The sequence below is a fragment of the Artemia sp. Qi Xiang Cuo genome, chromosome 5 (assembly GCF_049724085.1).
Source record: "Artemia sp. Qi Xiang Cuo chromosome 5, ASM4972408v1, whole genome shotgun sequence".
In the NCBI taxonomy this organism is placed as follows: domain Eukaryota; kingdom Metazoa; phylum Arthropoda; class Branchiopoda; order Anostraca; family Artemiidae; genus Artemia; species Artemia sp. Qi Xiang Cuo.
This window is the reverse complement of record NC_142798.1, coordinates 40,750,140-40,764,010: the sequence shown is the minus strand read 5'-3', so window position 1 is coordinate 40,764,010 and position 13,871 is coordinate 40,750,140. Positions and strand designations below refer to the sequence as shown.

At 35.2% G+C, this 13,871-nt stretch overlaps 1 protein-coding gene across 2 annotated transcripts in view; it reads left to right on the top strand.

Annotated features, from left to right (window-relative positions):
- Klp64D (kinesin-like protein 64D) overlaps positions 1-7,035 on the top strand; it is a 46,137-nt gene extending 39,102 nt beyond the window's left edge. The window contains exons 7-8 of one of the 2 annotated variants that reach the window (XM_089088857.1): positions 3,777-3,916; positions 6,303-7,035. In XM_089088857.1, coding sequence (XP_088944983.1) covers positions 3,777-3,916; positions 6,303-6,345 — 183 coding nt within the window. In that variant the 3' untranslated portion in view covers positions 6,346-7,035. Of the gene's footprint in view, positions 1-3,776; positions 4,456-6,302 lie in introns of those variants that run through there. The other variant, XM_089088858.1, reaches the window with a different exon arrangement.
- The last annotated feature ends 6,836 nt before the right edge of the window (positions 7,036-13,871 follow it).

Below are 13,871 nucleotides of genomic sequence, written 5' to 3'. Positions count from 1 at the left end.
TTCTTAGGTTGAGTGGGGATATTAATGAACAATACTAATTTTTGATGTCAACTTACTTCCCCCAGATTAAGTAATGAAAAAAACTTATTAATTTTTTCAAAAATAATTATGTTAAAAGACCTTTAACCTGCTTTTTTTAATTGTACTGACTTAGGTTATGCGTAATATTTTTAAATAATAGGAATTTCATTTTGTTAGGATCTCATTTCAGAATACAATACTCAACCTCCCAGACATACACGTTGTTAAACCCAAAAATGATTTGATTGTGCAGATTTTTGTCACCAAATTGGTGTTTGCTAGAACTTGTAGAAAATAACGAATAGAGTTCTTAAATAATTTTTTTTTTCGTATAGTATTTTTTCTTGTATGTTTTAGCTTTTTATTTTTTTATCATTTTTTTCCGTTCCCGAAGGCTTCCGGATGTAAGCTTAAATATCCGAACATTTTATGTCTTAGATGAAGTTTGACCGATTATTTATTTATTTTCGTTTCATTTTAATTATAAACAGAAAGACAGTGTGGTGTAAGAAATTATTTAGTCTATGATTCTTTTCATCAGGTTTGGCCAATATCCATCATTTTCCCTGGAATTTGAAAAGTACATTTTTTTTTGGGGGGGGGGGGGGGTGTAATTTCGTTGGAAAATGTTTTTTTTTAGTATTTTCATGGAATAAGAAATTGAAAAATTACAAATTTTCCACCCCTACCCCTCCTAGATTTTGAAAAATACAATACCCTCCCCTCTAAATTTTCCAGAATTGATGCCGCAAATCATAAAACTGGTGAATTGCTACAGTTGTTGTTTCGAGTGTCTATGTTCGATCGAATCGTGCGAGGAAATTCCTACAGTTTTGTTATCTGTGTCCATGGGATATTTGTTAGATATTAATAGTTAGAACTTGTGTCACGTCTTTAGAAGACCCGCGCTCAATCTACACATTGTCGCTTTTATTGCTCCTCAACCTGGACCCACATGTCATAGCCTCTGCAATACTTCACGGTGTCTTTCCACTGGAGCATTGTCTCTGTTCCTTTCAAGTCTTAAATTTACTCTCAACATTTTATTGATTTTTTTTTTCTTTTTTCTAATGTGGAAATTTAAGGAGATTCTATCCAATTTTTTTTCAGTCAAAAGATGGAAGCTCTTGAACAATTGTAATAACTACACATCCGTTCTAAAGGCTCTGTGAAATGTTAAAGCCTCTGTAACCTATGGATCAAAGTTGCAGAGCAGTAAAAGTGACAATTTTTGTCTGATTAGAATTCCACTCACTAAAGGCACAACAAAAATCCTAACTGACAATCCCTGACATATCGAACTGAGATCCAAATTAAATGGAGGCCCTTCTTATGGATGCGGATGACAAGAATGTTGCCCTTCCCTTTAGAAGATTCGATCAAGCAGGGACTTTAATGGCTTTTACTGTAGTTGTTGACGAGGATTTGTAAGAAATTTACCAAACATAGGCTTAAATTCTTATTTTGATAAAAACTTTTTCATGGGACTTGCAATGAAGCTGTTCGCTTCAATAATTTGTTGGTTTTTTTCTTGTTTTTTTAGTGCCCAGGTTCTTTGTATTTGTTTGGAACTTTTGACCTTGGTAATTTACGCGAGTTTTGAAAGTGGAGTTTTAAGTTAGTTGTTGGTAGAGCCTCGCAGTGTAGACTGAGTCATGGTAGTGCTGCAAGGGGCTACTTCTTTCTTCTCTGGTCTATTTTTTACTGCAATTATTTAGTAAGCTACAAGTTTCCTTTGTCCTTGAGGACGAGGGTTCGAATCCTAGTGTACTGAATTATTTGGTTTGGGACGGGAGTCAGTGGCGTTACTCTTTAAGCTCCGTCCTGGTTTGCCCAGGTCTAATTGGGTACCTGGTGAAATCTGAGGGAGGTAAACAAGAAGGGTTTGGAAAGGTACAGGTGGGTTGGCCCCCAACCCCCCATTGCACTTCCTGGCTGAAGGGCCAAGAAACGGAGATCAGCACTGCCGGTAGAGGCTGTAAAGTCTCTTACCCTTACCCTTTTTACCTTCCTTACCCTTTTTTTACCTTCTCCGAAAAAGAATATGTTATAAACTTATGTTTTAGTTAATGGCTTGATTGCTTTTAACAGTATCAATAATATGAATTTATGTACAGCAGACAGCTGACCATGAAAAGCGATTGTTTCGATTGTATTCTGATTGTAATTGAAAAACTTAGTTACGATTATTGTCAGATTCCCCTTGTCTGTCAGCATTTGTATGTAAGGTTTAGGCTTGTTTATTGGTATGGTACAACAAAAATGTGTGACGCGATAAGAAGTGCAAACCAGGTACAAAGAAGGCCAACTGATATGTTAGTTTTCTAATATGGTGATATTATCCCTAAATCACAAATTCTTGCTGAAGTCAGCAATAAGTTAAGAAAAAGTCCGAAAATCCTGCGAAATCTTGGGATTTTCGAAAATCCTGTAAGAAATCTTACCAAAATTTATAAATTCTTGATCTCAGGAAAAATTTTGCAAAGTGAAAAATTCAGATATATGACACAGGTTATATACAAAAGGTATATAATTAAGTAATAAAAATAAATGATAATAATAAAAATAAATAATTATTATAAGTAATAACAGTAAAATATAACTATATGTTTTACTCGAGACCAACATTACATAATCCCTAAGAAATCTACTTTCGGAGCTAAGAAAGCTTCGGTTTGCTTCCCGTTTGTATTAATTTAAATAAAAAGGTTTATCAAAAGAAGCTTTTTCCACGAAAAGTAAAAAGCATTAATAAAACTTGCAGAAATAAAGTCATGTATAATAAGTCAAACTTAAAGCGAATGGAAATTACTATGAATGAGCAAATGTTGTATAAAACGGACAAAATGAAAATAAATTGTTAAGCGTAATCCAAAACAAATTACCACAAATAATAATTGGTGCTACTGCCCCGTGAAACCGCCAAAAGGCTATAGTGTCTTTTTCCCTTTTCTTTTAAGGTCAATCGGTTTAATGAGTAAACAAGGAAATAAATAAACTTAAAATATACAGGTATCGTTTTGTGACAAAATGCACGTTGAGATTCATAAACATAAAGCTTTATCACTAACGGGCAGTACGACCCCATTCTACTCGTCGACCATACAACCACACGGCTCCTCAATATATAGATTATTTTAAACTTAGCAGTATTGTTGTTCCCTTCCTCTCCTGACACGTATTTACCTCATTAATTAGACTAATCAAGCTAACAACAAATTCAATTAATTCAGTTGATATTTAAAGAAAAAAGCTATTTAAGTCTAAACTTCATCTAAACTCATTTATTATTATTTTTTTGAGCTTCAACTTAATTTTAATTTAAATTACTTTTAATAGTTATAACTTCAACATAACTTCCATAAGGAAATTTTTTTTTTAGAAGAAATATGTTTGTGACTTTCAATTTATTTTTACTGTTTTAGAATGAAAATTTTTTTTTACTATTTTTCGTTTTTCTTCCGTTTTGTTCAAAAGCATAGAAAATGGTTTATGCCTGAAGAAAACCTTTAAAACTTTAGTTTGTATTTTTTACGTTAGTTGTTTATTTTGCTGAGCGCCCTATTTTGAACTGGAGGTCAGTAACTGGTCCACGAATTAACTGTTGATGCATTGCAAAGAATGTATTTCAAAGGAAAAAATTATTAGTGAACATTAAAACTAATTTGACTCTTACATTATAATCCTAATGCATTAACAAAAAAATCTCGGAATTTTTGTTCACTTAGCAGTTTTTCCAATTTTCTTTCTCCTAGAAGTCTGTCTTGGATCTGAGCGCCATCTATTTATCATATTCTGAAGATTGTTTAACTGAGTCATTCCGACCAGCTTCTGCTGCCAGAGTACGTTCTTCTCGTGCCCGAACTACCAACGCTCGATCTGCAGCAAGGAGAAAGTGATTAAAATTATAACTCTTACATTCCTGTTGTTAGTTTGTATAGATTATTGTTTTTAAGTGTTGTCTTCATCTTTATGCTATAACTGCGTTTTAATGAAACAGATCAGTTCTTGAAATTTAAAAAATCTTGGGAAATCAACTTTTTTTTTCTTGTCTTCTGTTTATGTATATGGAATTGAAAATGCGAATTCCAAAATATGGTACCAAAATAACTTACTGCGAAAGTAAATGAATAGAAAAAAAGAAATATTGAAGCTCTTACAAATAGAATGAGAAATTTTTACTGGACAATGCAAAACCATAATAAATAAAAATTGAGAAAGTAAGTTTTCTCCTATTGGTAAATTGGTGATAAAATGAGGGTCTGGACTGTGAATAGGCTGTTACGTTAATAAATAATCACATGTTAGTCAAGTTTACACATGCTGAGAAAAGCGTCCGAAAGAACGTTCCCATGTTAGGAAGATAAAAAAGAGCTTGCAGTTTCAAAGATCCAAAAGATCCCGGCTATCAATTGGTAGATCACCTTCAACTTCTAAAACACATGGGCATTTCAACAGTATGCAATTATAATTTTTTTTTTTTTTTTTTTTTTTTTTTTTTTTTTTTTTTTTGAAAGCTATGTCATAATTTATAGTGACATGTTAATAGCATAAAATTAGAACTACTATTAAAAAAGTTGTTATGTACGACTGAAACAGGCTTAAGAAATTGTATAGTTTTCATATTATTAGTTTAGTTCTTTAATCTAATTATTAGATTTAATTTAATAAAACATTGGTTAGATTTGATTGCTTAATAATTAATGCTTAATAATTTAATTGTTGAATACTAAAATTACATTTTTTAATTTATTCATTATTCTTCTACTGATTGATAATTAGATCACGGCTTTTGGTCGATGGAAAAGATAATAGTTGTACGAATTGCAAGCCACTGCCTTGTTTGTGTATTAATAGAAGGATAGCTCGCTTACTAATGGGGCACCAGGCAATAGAAAAAAATCAATATATCCTAAGAATAAGCTTGTTGTTCTTATTAAAACAAGCTAATTTATCCATATATTATTTCAGATTGGTGGCAGATTTTTTTTGTTGTCGATATTAGTTTGAAATTTTCAGGGTGTGGCATAGTTCTATGCACTGGTTATGGATAGGTATAAACTATCCACTTCGAATTATCGCTTGTTATGCACTGAATATTAGTGCTATATAGCAATTTTACAGAAAAAAATACTTGCTGAAATGTTCAAGTTGCTTTGTTAATCTGTCATGTAAAATTATAATATGAAATCATTTATTTGCTTCTTTCCTAGAATGCATTCAGTAATCTTGATTTATTTTGAGTTACGTTATGCATGAAAGTTTATGCCCTAAGAAAGTTTCATTGTGCATCTGATGTAACTTTTGACGCTGACTTTGAAAATTTAATCATAATATTTTCATTAAAATCACTTTTGCGTGATAATTGTTTAAATGACAATGAATTAAGAATTTCTGTGAGGACAAAATTTGAAAAGCCAGAGCAAGTTATCTTATTGACCAATTAAAATTATGCGTGGGCTTAAAAAAATATCCTGGTTATAGCATATTTTTATATACTAACAGCAAAGGAAAGATGTTTCCGTCAGGTTGGCTATGTTTGCTGCTCTGAGAAGAAGATAGAGGATAAGAGATTTTAGCTCTTTAATCTGTTTTTATATATATATATATATATATATATATATATATATATATATATATATATATATATATCTACTGTTCTTGTATAGTTGTTTTTTTTTTTTTTTTTTTTTTTTTTTTTTTTTTTTTTTTTTATCGTTTGTAAGATGAACAACTTCCCTGGAAAAAAAATGCCCTTGAAAAGACTATTACGCGAAACCTGTCAGCGTTAAGAATAAACTTGATCAAATTTTAATTTAGCATAATATACTGCAGTAACAAAATTTAAAAAGTATTTTCTTTAGTTAAATGCCCAAATTCTGTAAAAGAAAAAACTATTGTGCAAAAGTCTGGGTGGAAAAAATCAGTTTATAATTTTGAGTTCAACGGTAGATCGCTGTGTTGTCTTATTAGTTATGTATTGATGCTAGAAGGTGCAAGGGTTTTATTTCCGTTCAGATAAGTTGACTATGTTGTAAACCCAATGCGGTTTGTAACTGCGATAACTGTTGAACTTCAACAAGAAGCAGAAGATGATTAAATTATTTATAAATTTAAAATAAATAAAAGAACTTGATATAAAATCAGGCTAAAGATAATTTTTTTTATTGACAAACTTCTACAAAGAGAGTGATGTTAGGAGAACGTATATGCGGGTAGTTTTTTTATGAAATTGAGTTGGAGTTGTTGGTTTTACGTTCTAAGGTGATTGCCTTTTACAGGCGTATCTGCAAGCAAGTGGATTGTCGAAAGGGTGTTTCTTGACTTGCTAATCTTCTTGGCGTAAATGATGCAGTCTTAGAGTTCTAAACATAAGATAATTGCCTGAGGTTATTTATCATGAAAATATAATTGATATTATGTTCTGTGAACGATTCTAGTCGTGACGATGATGTCATTTACATCATTCCTTTCTTTTTGTTAATTCTTTTTGAGTTTACTGACAGCCATTAACATAGATTAAGCAGTCTTGTGTATTCAGACCAAAGGTACGCTTAGAAAATATCTACTTTCTTTGATGCTTGAAAAAATGGGTTTGATCATAGTTGAGAGGCAAAAAAGTGACAAACGCACTTTTTGGTATGATATAGCTATGTTTGCACAGTTCCTAATAAATTCCATCTTCTCCTCTGAATGGTGTCATCGTGAAATAATCTACTGCCTAGTACACACTAAATATCCTTTTGACCAGAGTCGCCATTAGTGGATTACCATAAATTACTCTCTATTTTACCTCTCTTCCTCCCTCTCACCTCCCTCTCTCCTTCTGTGGTCGTATTTTCTTTTTAAATAGCTAGTGTCTTAAGTTCGATGGTCTTAAATATTGTGTTTCTTATCATTGATGTTGAACTGGTTCGGTGCTTATGACATAGCATCTTTAGTGTGGTATTGTTTGCTGTAAGCTCACATGTGTTATGATCTCATTATTATGTATGTGTTTTTTGACTCAATAAAAATAGTCGCACAAGCGTTAGTATAGCGTTGTATCTCTTTTGACTGATAGAAGATGAAATATCCGTTCAATACAAAATCCTGTTCTGTATTTCAACTTTTCTTTTCTGTTGCTCTTCTTTCGTAATTCTTCTTTTTATTTTTGAAAGCTTTGGGATTTTAATCTTTTTTTAATTTGTAGGTATGAAATAACGGAATTTCTAAAAATTATTCGTTTAATACCATTTCTGAATACTTCAGAAACTATGCTATAACTCGTGTGGAGGGTTTGCTATAGAAGTGAACCGAGTCCAGAAAACCCAACTATGAAATCATGTTTCCTGGTTGTAGGTAAACTTGAATCCTGTAGTTTTGGCAAGGCTTTGTGGGAACATGAAACACTTTGAGTATTAAATATAAGAACCTTAAACCAAAGCAAAACCAATTGAACATGATTCACTGTTGCTCCGAAATGAAATAAGATGTCTTATAAGCACTACATCAGCTTGCCTTTTTTCTGGCAATACCTTGTATCGACACAAATATTTGATTAAAGTTAAGCATGGATGTTTCTTAATATCCTCAAGGCGAGTTGGATGCCGCAGTCAGAATTCATCTACTTGCCATGTCTTTGAGATAGGACCTAGTATCCAAAGGGCTAAAAAAATATTTCACCGATTTGCCTATTCTCCCCTGTTTGTCCACAGCCAAAACCTAGTATGAACATATTATATTGGAAAACCTAGTATCATAGGAGGCAAACATGAGAAGAAAACGAACTTCGTAAAACCTATTGCCGAAATTCTCTATTCTCTTGCTCTAACAATGAAAAAATCCAAAGTTTTCTGATTTCCTTTGAAAAAGTAGGTGCTAGGGTTTGACATAGGACAACCAAGCTATTGTAATTTCTTGTCTATTGCATGAGCTTCAAACTTACATCATAAACACACTGAAAAACTGTAGGTTTCAGCTACAATTTATCAACAAAAAATGGACGGAAAAGTGAACATCAACAGACGCACAATGTGTCTTTTTCTTTATTTCTTCTAGAATGAAAACACCTAAAGGAGCACAGAGAAAACAAAGAGCTATCTGTTCTGCGAGGTAAGACCACATTAACTCATGTGAACTATGGCAATTGTTCAGTTAGTAAAGGACGCATGCATATGATTAAGTCAACAAGAAATGAGAATTTAAATGTACATGACCTTATTGATGTATCTTAAAAGATATTCACTTTTTCTGTATAATGTACATATAATTCAACCAATTATTATTAATATTTCATAGCTCTTAATAATTTCTGTTAAGTCATATCGAAGTTGAGGAAAGAGATACTTACCTGATCATAATACACTTAGACTACCAAGGACATCGAAATGAAACATATTTTTTCGCCTGGTCTCATCTTTGGTATATTCATACCTGAAAACTAGAATTCTCTACGTTTTTTCTAATTGGTTGTTATGAAATTATGAACAAAATTGTGGTTGTGCAAGTTTCACCATTGTTGCTGCACTGAGCCGTGAAAAAAAATAAGCGTAAACTAATTCAGTAAATTTGACGATGCTTTTCGTTCCTGTTAATTTGAACCTAAAGCAATCTGTTGATTCCCATTTTGTTAACAACACATTATTTAAAACCGCATTAACCCCCCCCCCCCAAGATTCAATCTTGTTTTTTGATAAATGCTGTTAGCCCCTGACACACGAAAGGTAGTATGGAGGACTTTTCATCATGACTTCTGAAGAAAAAAATGAATTTAATGTTTGTGTTATACATAATAGAAATTAAGTAAAAAAGCGGTGATTGGAATTAGAAGAAATAGGGATTCTACAAATCCATATCTAAGTAAAGAACGATGCTGGCAGAATGTATTATTTATTTTTGGGTTTTTCCATACCAGGGCACTTCGTATCGAAGGAGTTGTCGTAGAAACTTCGAAAATGGCTCATTCGATTGGAAATTGGAGTGGCTAGGGCTCTTTTTAATAGTCGAAGTGATTGGAGGGCAACTAGCCCCCCCCCCCCACGCCAATCATTCCCCCAAACACATCCAATTAAAATTTTGAGATAGCCATTTTGTTCAGCGTAGTTTATTTCCAGGTAGAAAATATATTTTTGATGAGGACACAACCCTCAGGGTAACGGATTTAAGTTATGCTCTGGGGGCATATAAGAAAGATATTGGCAAAATGTATTATTTATCGTTTTTTCCTTTAGAGCAGGGCACTTCATATCGAAGAAGTTGTCATACAAACTTCGAAAAGGGATCATTCAATAGGAAATTGGAGTGGCTTATGCCCTTTTTAATAGTCGAAAGTGATTGGAAGGCGACTAACACCCCTTCCATGCCCACCATTTCCCGAAACATATCCAAAAAAAATTTTAAGATAGCATTTTTTTCAGCGTACTTGATTTCCAGATAGAAATTATGTTTTTTTTGGAGGACACCGCCCTCAGGGCAAGTGTTGTAAATTATGCCCTGGGTGCATATAAGGTTTTTATTGAAGGCGTTGTCATAGAAACTTCAAAAAGGGCTCATTCGATTGAAAATTCGAAGGGCTAGTGCCCTTTTTAATTGTCGAAAGTGATTGGAGGGCAACTAACCCCCCTCTCCCGCCCACCTTTACCCCAAACACATTCAATCAAAATTTTGATATAGCCATTTTATTCAGCGTAGTTTTAAGTTCTGAAATTGGAGTGGCTTGTGCCCTTTTTAATAGTCGAAAGTGATTGGAAGGCGACTAACACCCCTTCCATGCCCACCATTTCCCGAAACACATCCAATAAAAATTTAAGATAGCCATTTTGTTCAGCGTACTTGATTTCCAGATAGAAATTATGTTTTTAGGAGGATACAGCCCTCAGGGTAAGTGTTGTAAATTATGCCCTGGGTGCATATAAGGTTTTTATTTAAGGCGTTGTCGTAGAAACTTCAAAAAAGGCTCATTCCATTGGAAATTCAAAGGGCTAGTGCCCTTTTTAATAGTCGAAAGTGATTGGAGGGCAACTAACCTCCCTCTCACGCCCACCTTTTCCCCAAACTCATCCAATCAAAATTTTGAGATAGCCATTTTATTCAACGTAGTTTTAAGTTCTGAAATTGGAGTGGCTTGTGCCCTTTTTAATAGTCGAAAGTGATTGGAAGGCGACTAACACCCCTTCCATGCCCACCATTTCCCGAAACACATCCAAAAAAAATTTAAGATAACCATTTTGTTCAGCGTACTTTATTTCCAGATAGAAATTATGTTTTTAGGAGGACACAGCCCTCAGGGCAAGTGTTGTAAATTATGCCCTGTGGGCATATAAGATTTTTATAGAAAGCGTTGTCGTAGAAACTTCAAACAGGGCTCATTCCATAGGAAATTAAAAGTGCTAGTTCCGTATTTAATAGTCGAAAGTGATTGGAGGGCAACTAACCCCCCTCTGACACCCAGCTTTTCCCCAGACTCATCCAATCAAAATTTTGAGATAGCCATTTTATTCAACGTAGTTGAAAGTTTTAGAAATTAGGTCTTTAAGGATGTCAACCCCTCCCCTGCAGCCCTCAGGGCAAGGGTTGTAAGTTATGCCCTGGGGGCATATCAAGTTTTTATCGAAAGTGTTGTAGAAACTTCAAAAGGGCTCAATCAATTGGAAATTGAAAGGGCGAGTGCCTTTTGAATAGTTGAAAGTGATTGGCTAGCGTCTAACGCCCTTCTCACGCCCACTATTTTCCCAAACACATCCAACCAAAATTTTGAGATATCCATTTTGTTCAACGTAGTTGAAAGTTCTGGAAATTAGGTCTTTTAGGATGATAACCCCCTCAAAGCCCTCAGTGCAAGGGTTGTAAGTTATGCTCTGGGGGCATATAAGGTTTATATAGATAGTTGTTTTAAAAATTTCAAAAAGGGCTCATTTGATTGGAAATTGAAATTGCCCTTTTTCATAGGCAGCGCAATCGCGGTGCCTAAGTAAAGAACGATGTTGGCACAATATATGTTTTTTTTTCCATACCAGGGCACTTCGTATTGAAGGAGTTGTCGTAGAAACTCAAAAAGGGCTCATTCGATTGGAAATTGGAATGGCTAGTGCCCCTTTTAATAGTCGAAAGTGATTGGAAGGCAGCTAACTCCCCTTCCACGCCCACCATTTCCCCAAACACATCCAATCAAAATTCTGAGATAGCCATTTTGTTCAGCGTAGTTGATTTCCTCATAGAAATTATGTTTTTGAGGAGGACACTCCCCCACAGCCCTCAGGGCAAGGGTTGTAGATTATGCCCTGGGGGCATATAAGGTTTTTTATAGAAAGCTTTGTCGCAGAAACTTCAAAAAAGGCTTGTTCGATTTGAAAAAGGGCTAGTGCCCTTTTTATAAGTTCAAAATTACTGAATAGCAACTAATCCCCTTCTCACACCCACCTCTTCCACGAACGCATCCATTACATCTTCTATATAGGTATTTTGCTCCAAATGGTGGAAAATTCCAGAAGCTAGGTCATTGAGGATAGTAACCCCCCAAGAGCCTTCAGGGCAAGGGTTATAAGTTGTGCCCTGGGGGCAAATAAGGTTTTCAAAGAAAGCGTTGTCGTAGAAACTTCAAAAAGTACATTTATGTCAGTTCTTTTTTCGGAGCTGGTTAAAAGAAATATTTAGAAAAGTGAAAATAGCGAGTAGTCATCATGGTATTGTACATAGAGGCAGTTCAATAATTGCGTTCTAGTATGTCAATCCAAAATGCAAGGAATATGACGTTATCAGCGTTTATTTGGCATTTCCATGACAAACAAGAATCGGAATTTCAATTAAATGCTGGAAATAAAAATTAAAACAATTAAATGATTCCTGGAGCGGACCTCCTTCTACCAAATTTTATGACCAAAGTACAACCGATTTGACCTATGATAGGCAGCGCAATCGCGCTGCCTAAGTAAAGAACGATGTGGGCACAATGTATTTTTTTTTCGTGGTCTTAGACCAGGGCACTTCGTATCGAAGGAGTTGTCGTAGAAACTTCGAAAAGGGCTCATTCGATTGGAAATTGGAGTGGCTAGTGCCCTTTTTAATAGTCGAAAGTGATTGGAGGGCAACTGGCCCTACCCCCCCCCCCCCACGCCTATCATCCCCCCAAACACATCCTATCAACATTTCGAGATAGCCATTTTGTTCAGCGTGGTTGATTTCCAGATAGAAAATGTATTTTTGAGGAGGACACTCCCCCACAACCCTCAGGGCAGGGGTCTTAAGTTAAGCCTTGGGGGTATATAAGAACGATGTTGGCACAATGTATTATTTTTTTTTTCCTTTAAAGCAAGGCACTTCGTATCGAAGAAGTTGTCGTAGAAACTTCCAAAAAGGGCTCATTCAATTGGAAATTGGAGTGGCTTGTGCCCTTTTAAATAGTCGAAAGTGATTGGAAGGCAACTAACCCCCTTCTCATGCCCGCCACTTCCCCAAACACATCCACTCAAAATTTTGAGATAGCCATTTTGTTCAGCGTAGCTGATTTCCAAATAGAAATTATGTTTTGAGGAGGAAATACGCCCACAGCCCTCAGGGCAAGGGTTGTAAGTTATTCCCTGGGGGCATGTAAGGTTTTTATAGAAGGTGTTGTCGTAGAACTTCAAAAAAGCTCATTCGATTGGAAATTCAAAGGGCTAGTGCCCGTTTTAATAGTCGAAAGTGATTGGAGGGCAACAAACCCCCCTCTCACGTCCATTTTTTCCCCAAATACATCCAATCAAAATTTTGAAATAGCCATTTTATTAACGTAGTTTTAAGTTCTGGAAATTAGGTCTTTGAGGATGACCGCCCCCCCCCCCCGACAGCCTCAGGGTAAGGGTTGTAAGTTATGCCCTGGGGCAAATAAGTTTTTCATTGAAAGCGTTGTCGTAGAAACTTTAAAAAGGGCTCATTCGATTCGAAATTTAAATGGCTAGTGCCCTTTTTAATAGTCAAAAGTGATTGGAAGGCAACTAACACCCCTTCGATGCCCACTCTTTCCCCAAACACATACAATAAAAATTTTGAGATAGCCATTTTGTTCCACTCGGTTCAAAATTCAGGAAATTATACCTTTGAGCAGGACACTCCTCCCACAGTCTTCAGGGCAAGGGTTATAAGTTATGCCCTGGGGGCATATGAGGTTTTTATCGAAATCTTTGTCGTAGAAACTTGAAAAAGGGCTCATTCGATTGGAAATTGAAACGGCTAGTGCCCTTTTTAATAGTCGAAAGTGATTTGAGGGCAACTAACCCCCTCTCACGCCCACCTTTTCCCCAAACAGATACAATCAAAATTTTTAGATAACCCTTTTATTCAACGTAGTTGAACGTTTTGGAAATTAGGTCTTTAAGGATGACAACCCCTCCCCACCACAGCCCTCAGGACAAGGGTTGTAAATTATGCCCTGGGGGCATATAAGGTTTATATTGAAAGAGTTGTCGTAGAAACTTCCAAAGGGCTCATTCAATTGGAAATTGAAAGGGCTAGTGCATTTTTAATAGTTGAAAGTGATTGCAGAGCGATTAACGCTCCTCTCTCGCCCACCATTTTCCAAAACACATCCAATCAAAATTTTGAGATATACATTTTGTTCAACTTTGTTGAAAGTTCTGGAAAATAAGTCTATTAGGATTATAACCCCCTCAGAGTCCTCAGTGCAAGGGTTGTAATTTATGCCCTGGGGGCATATAAGGTTTATATAGAAAGTTGTTGTAGCAATTTCAAAAGGGGCTCATTTGATTGGAAATTGAAATTGCCCTTTTTAATAGTCGAAAGTGAGTGGAGAGTAATTAACCCCCCTCTCACGCCCACCATTACCCCAAACACATTCAATCAAAGTTTAGAGACAGCTATTTTGTTTACCGTAG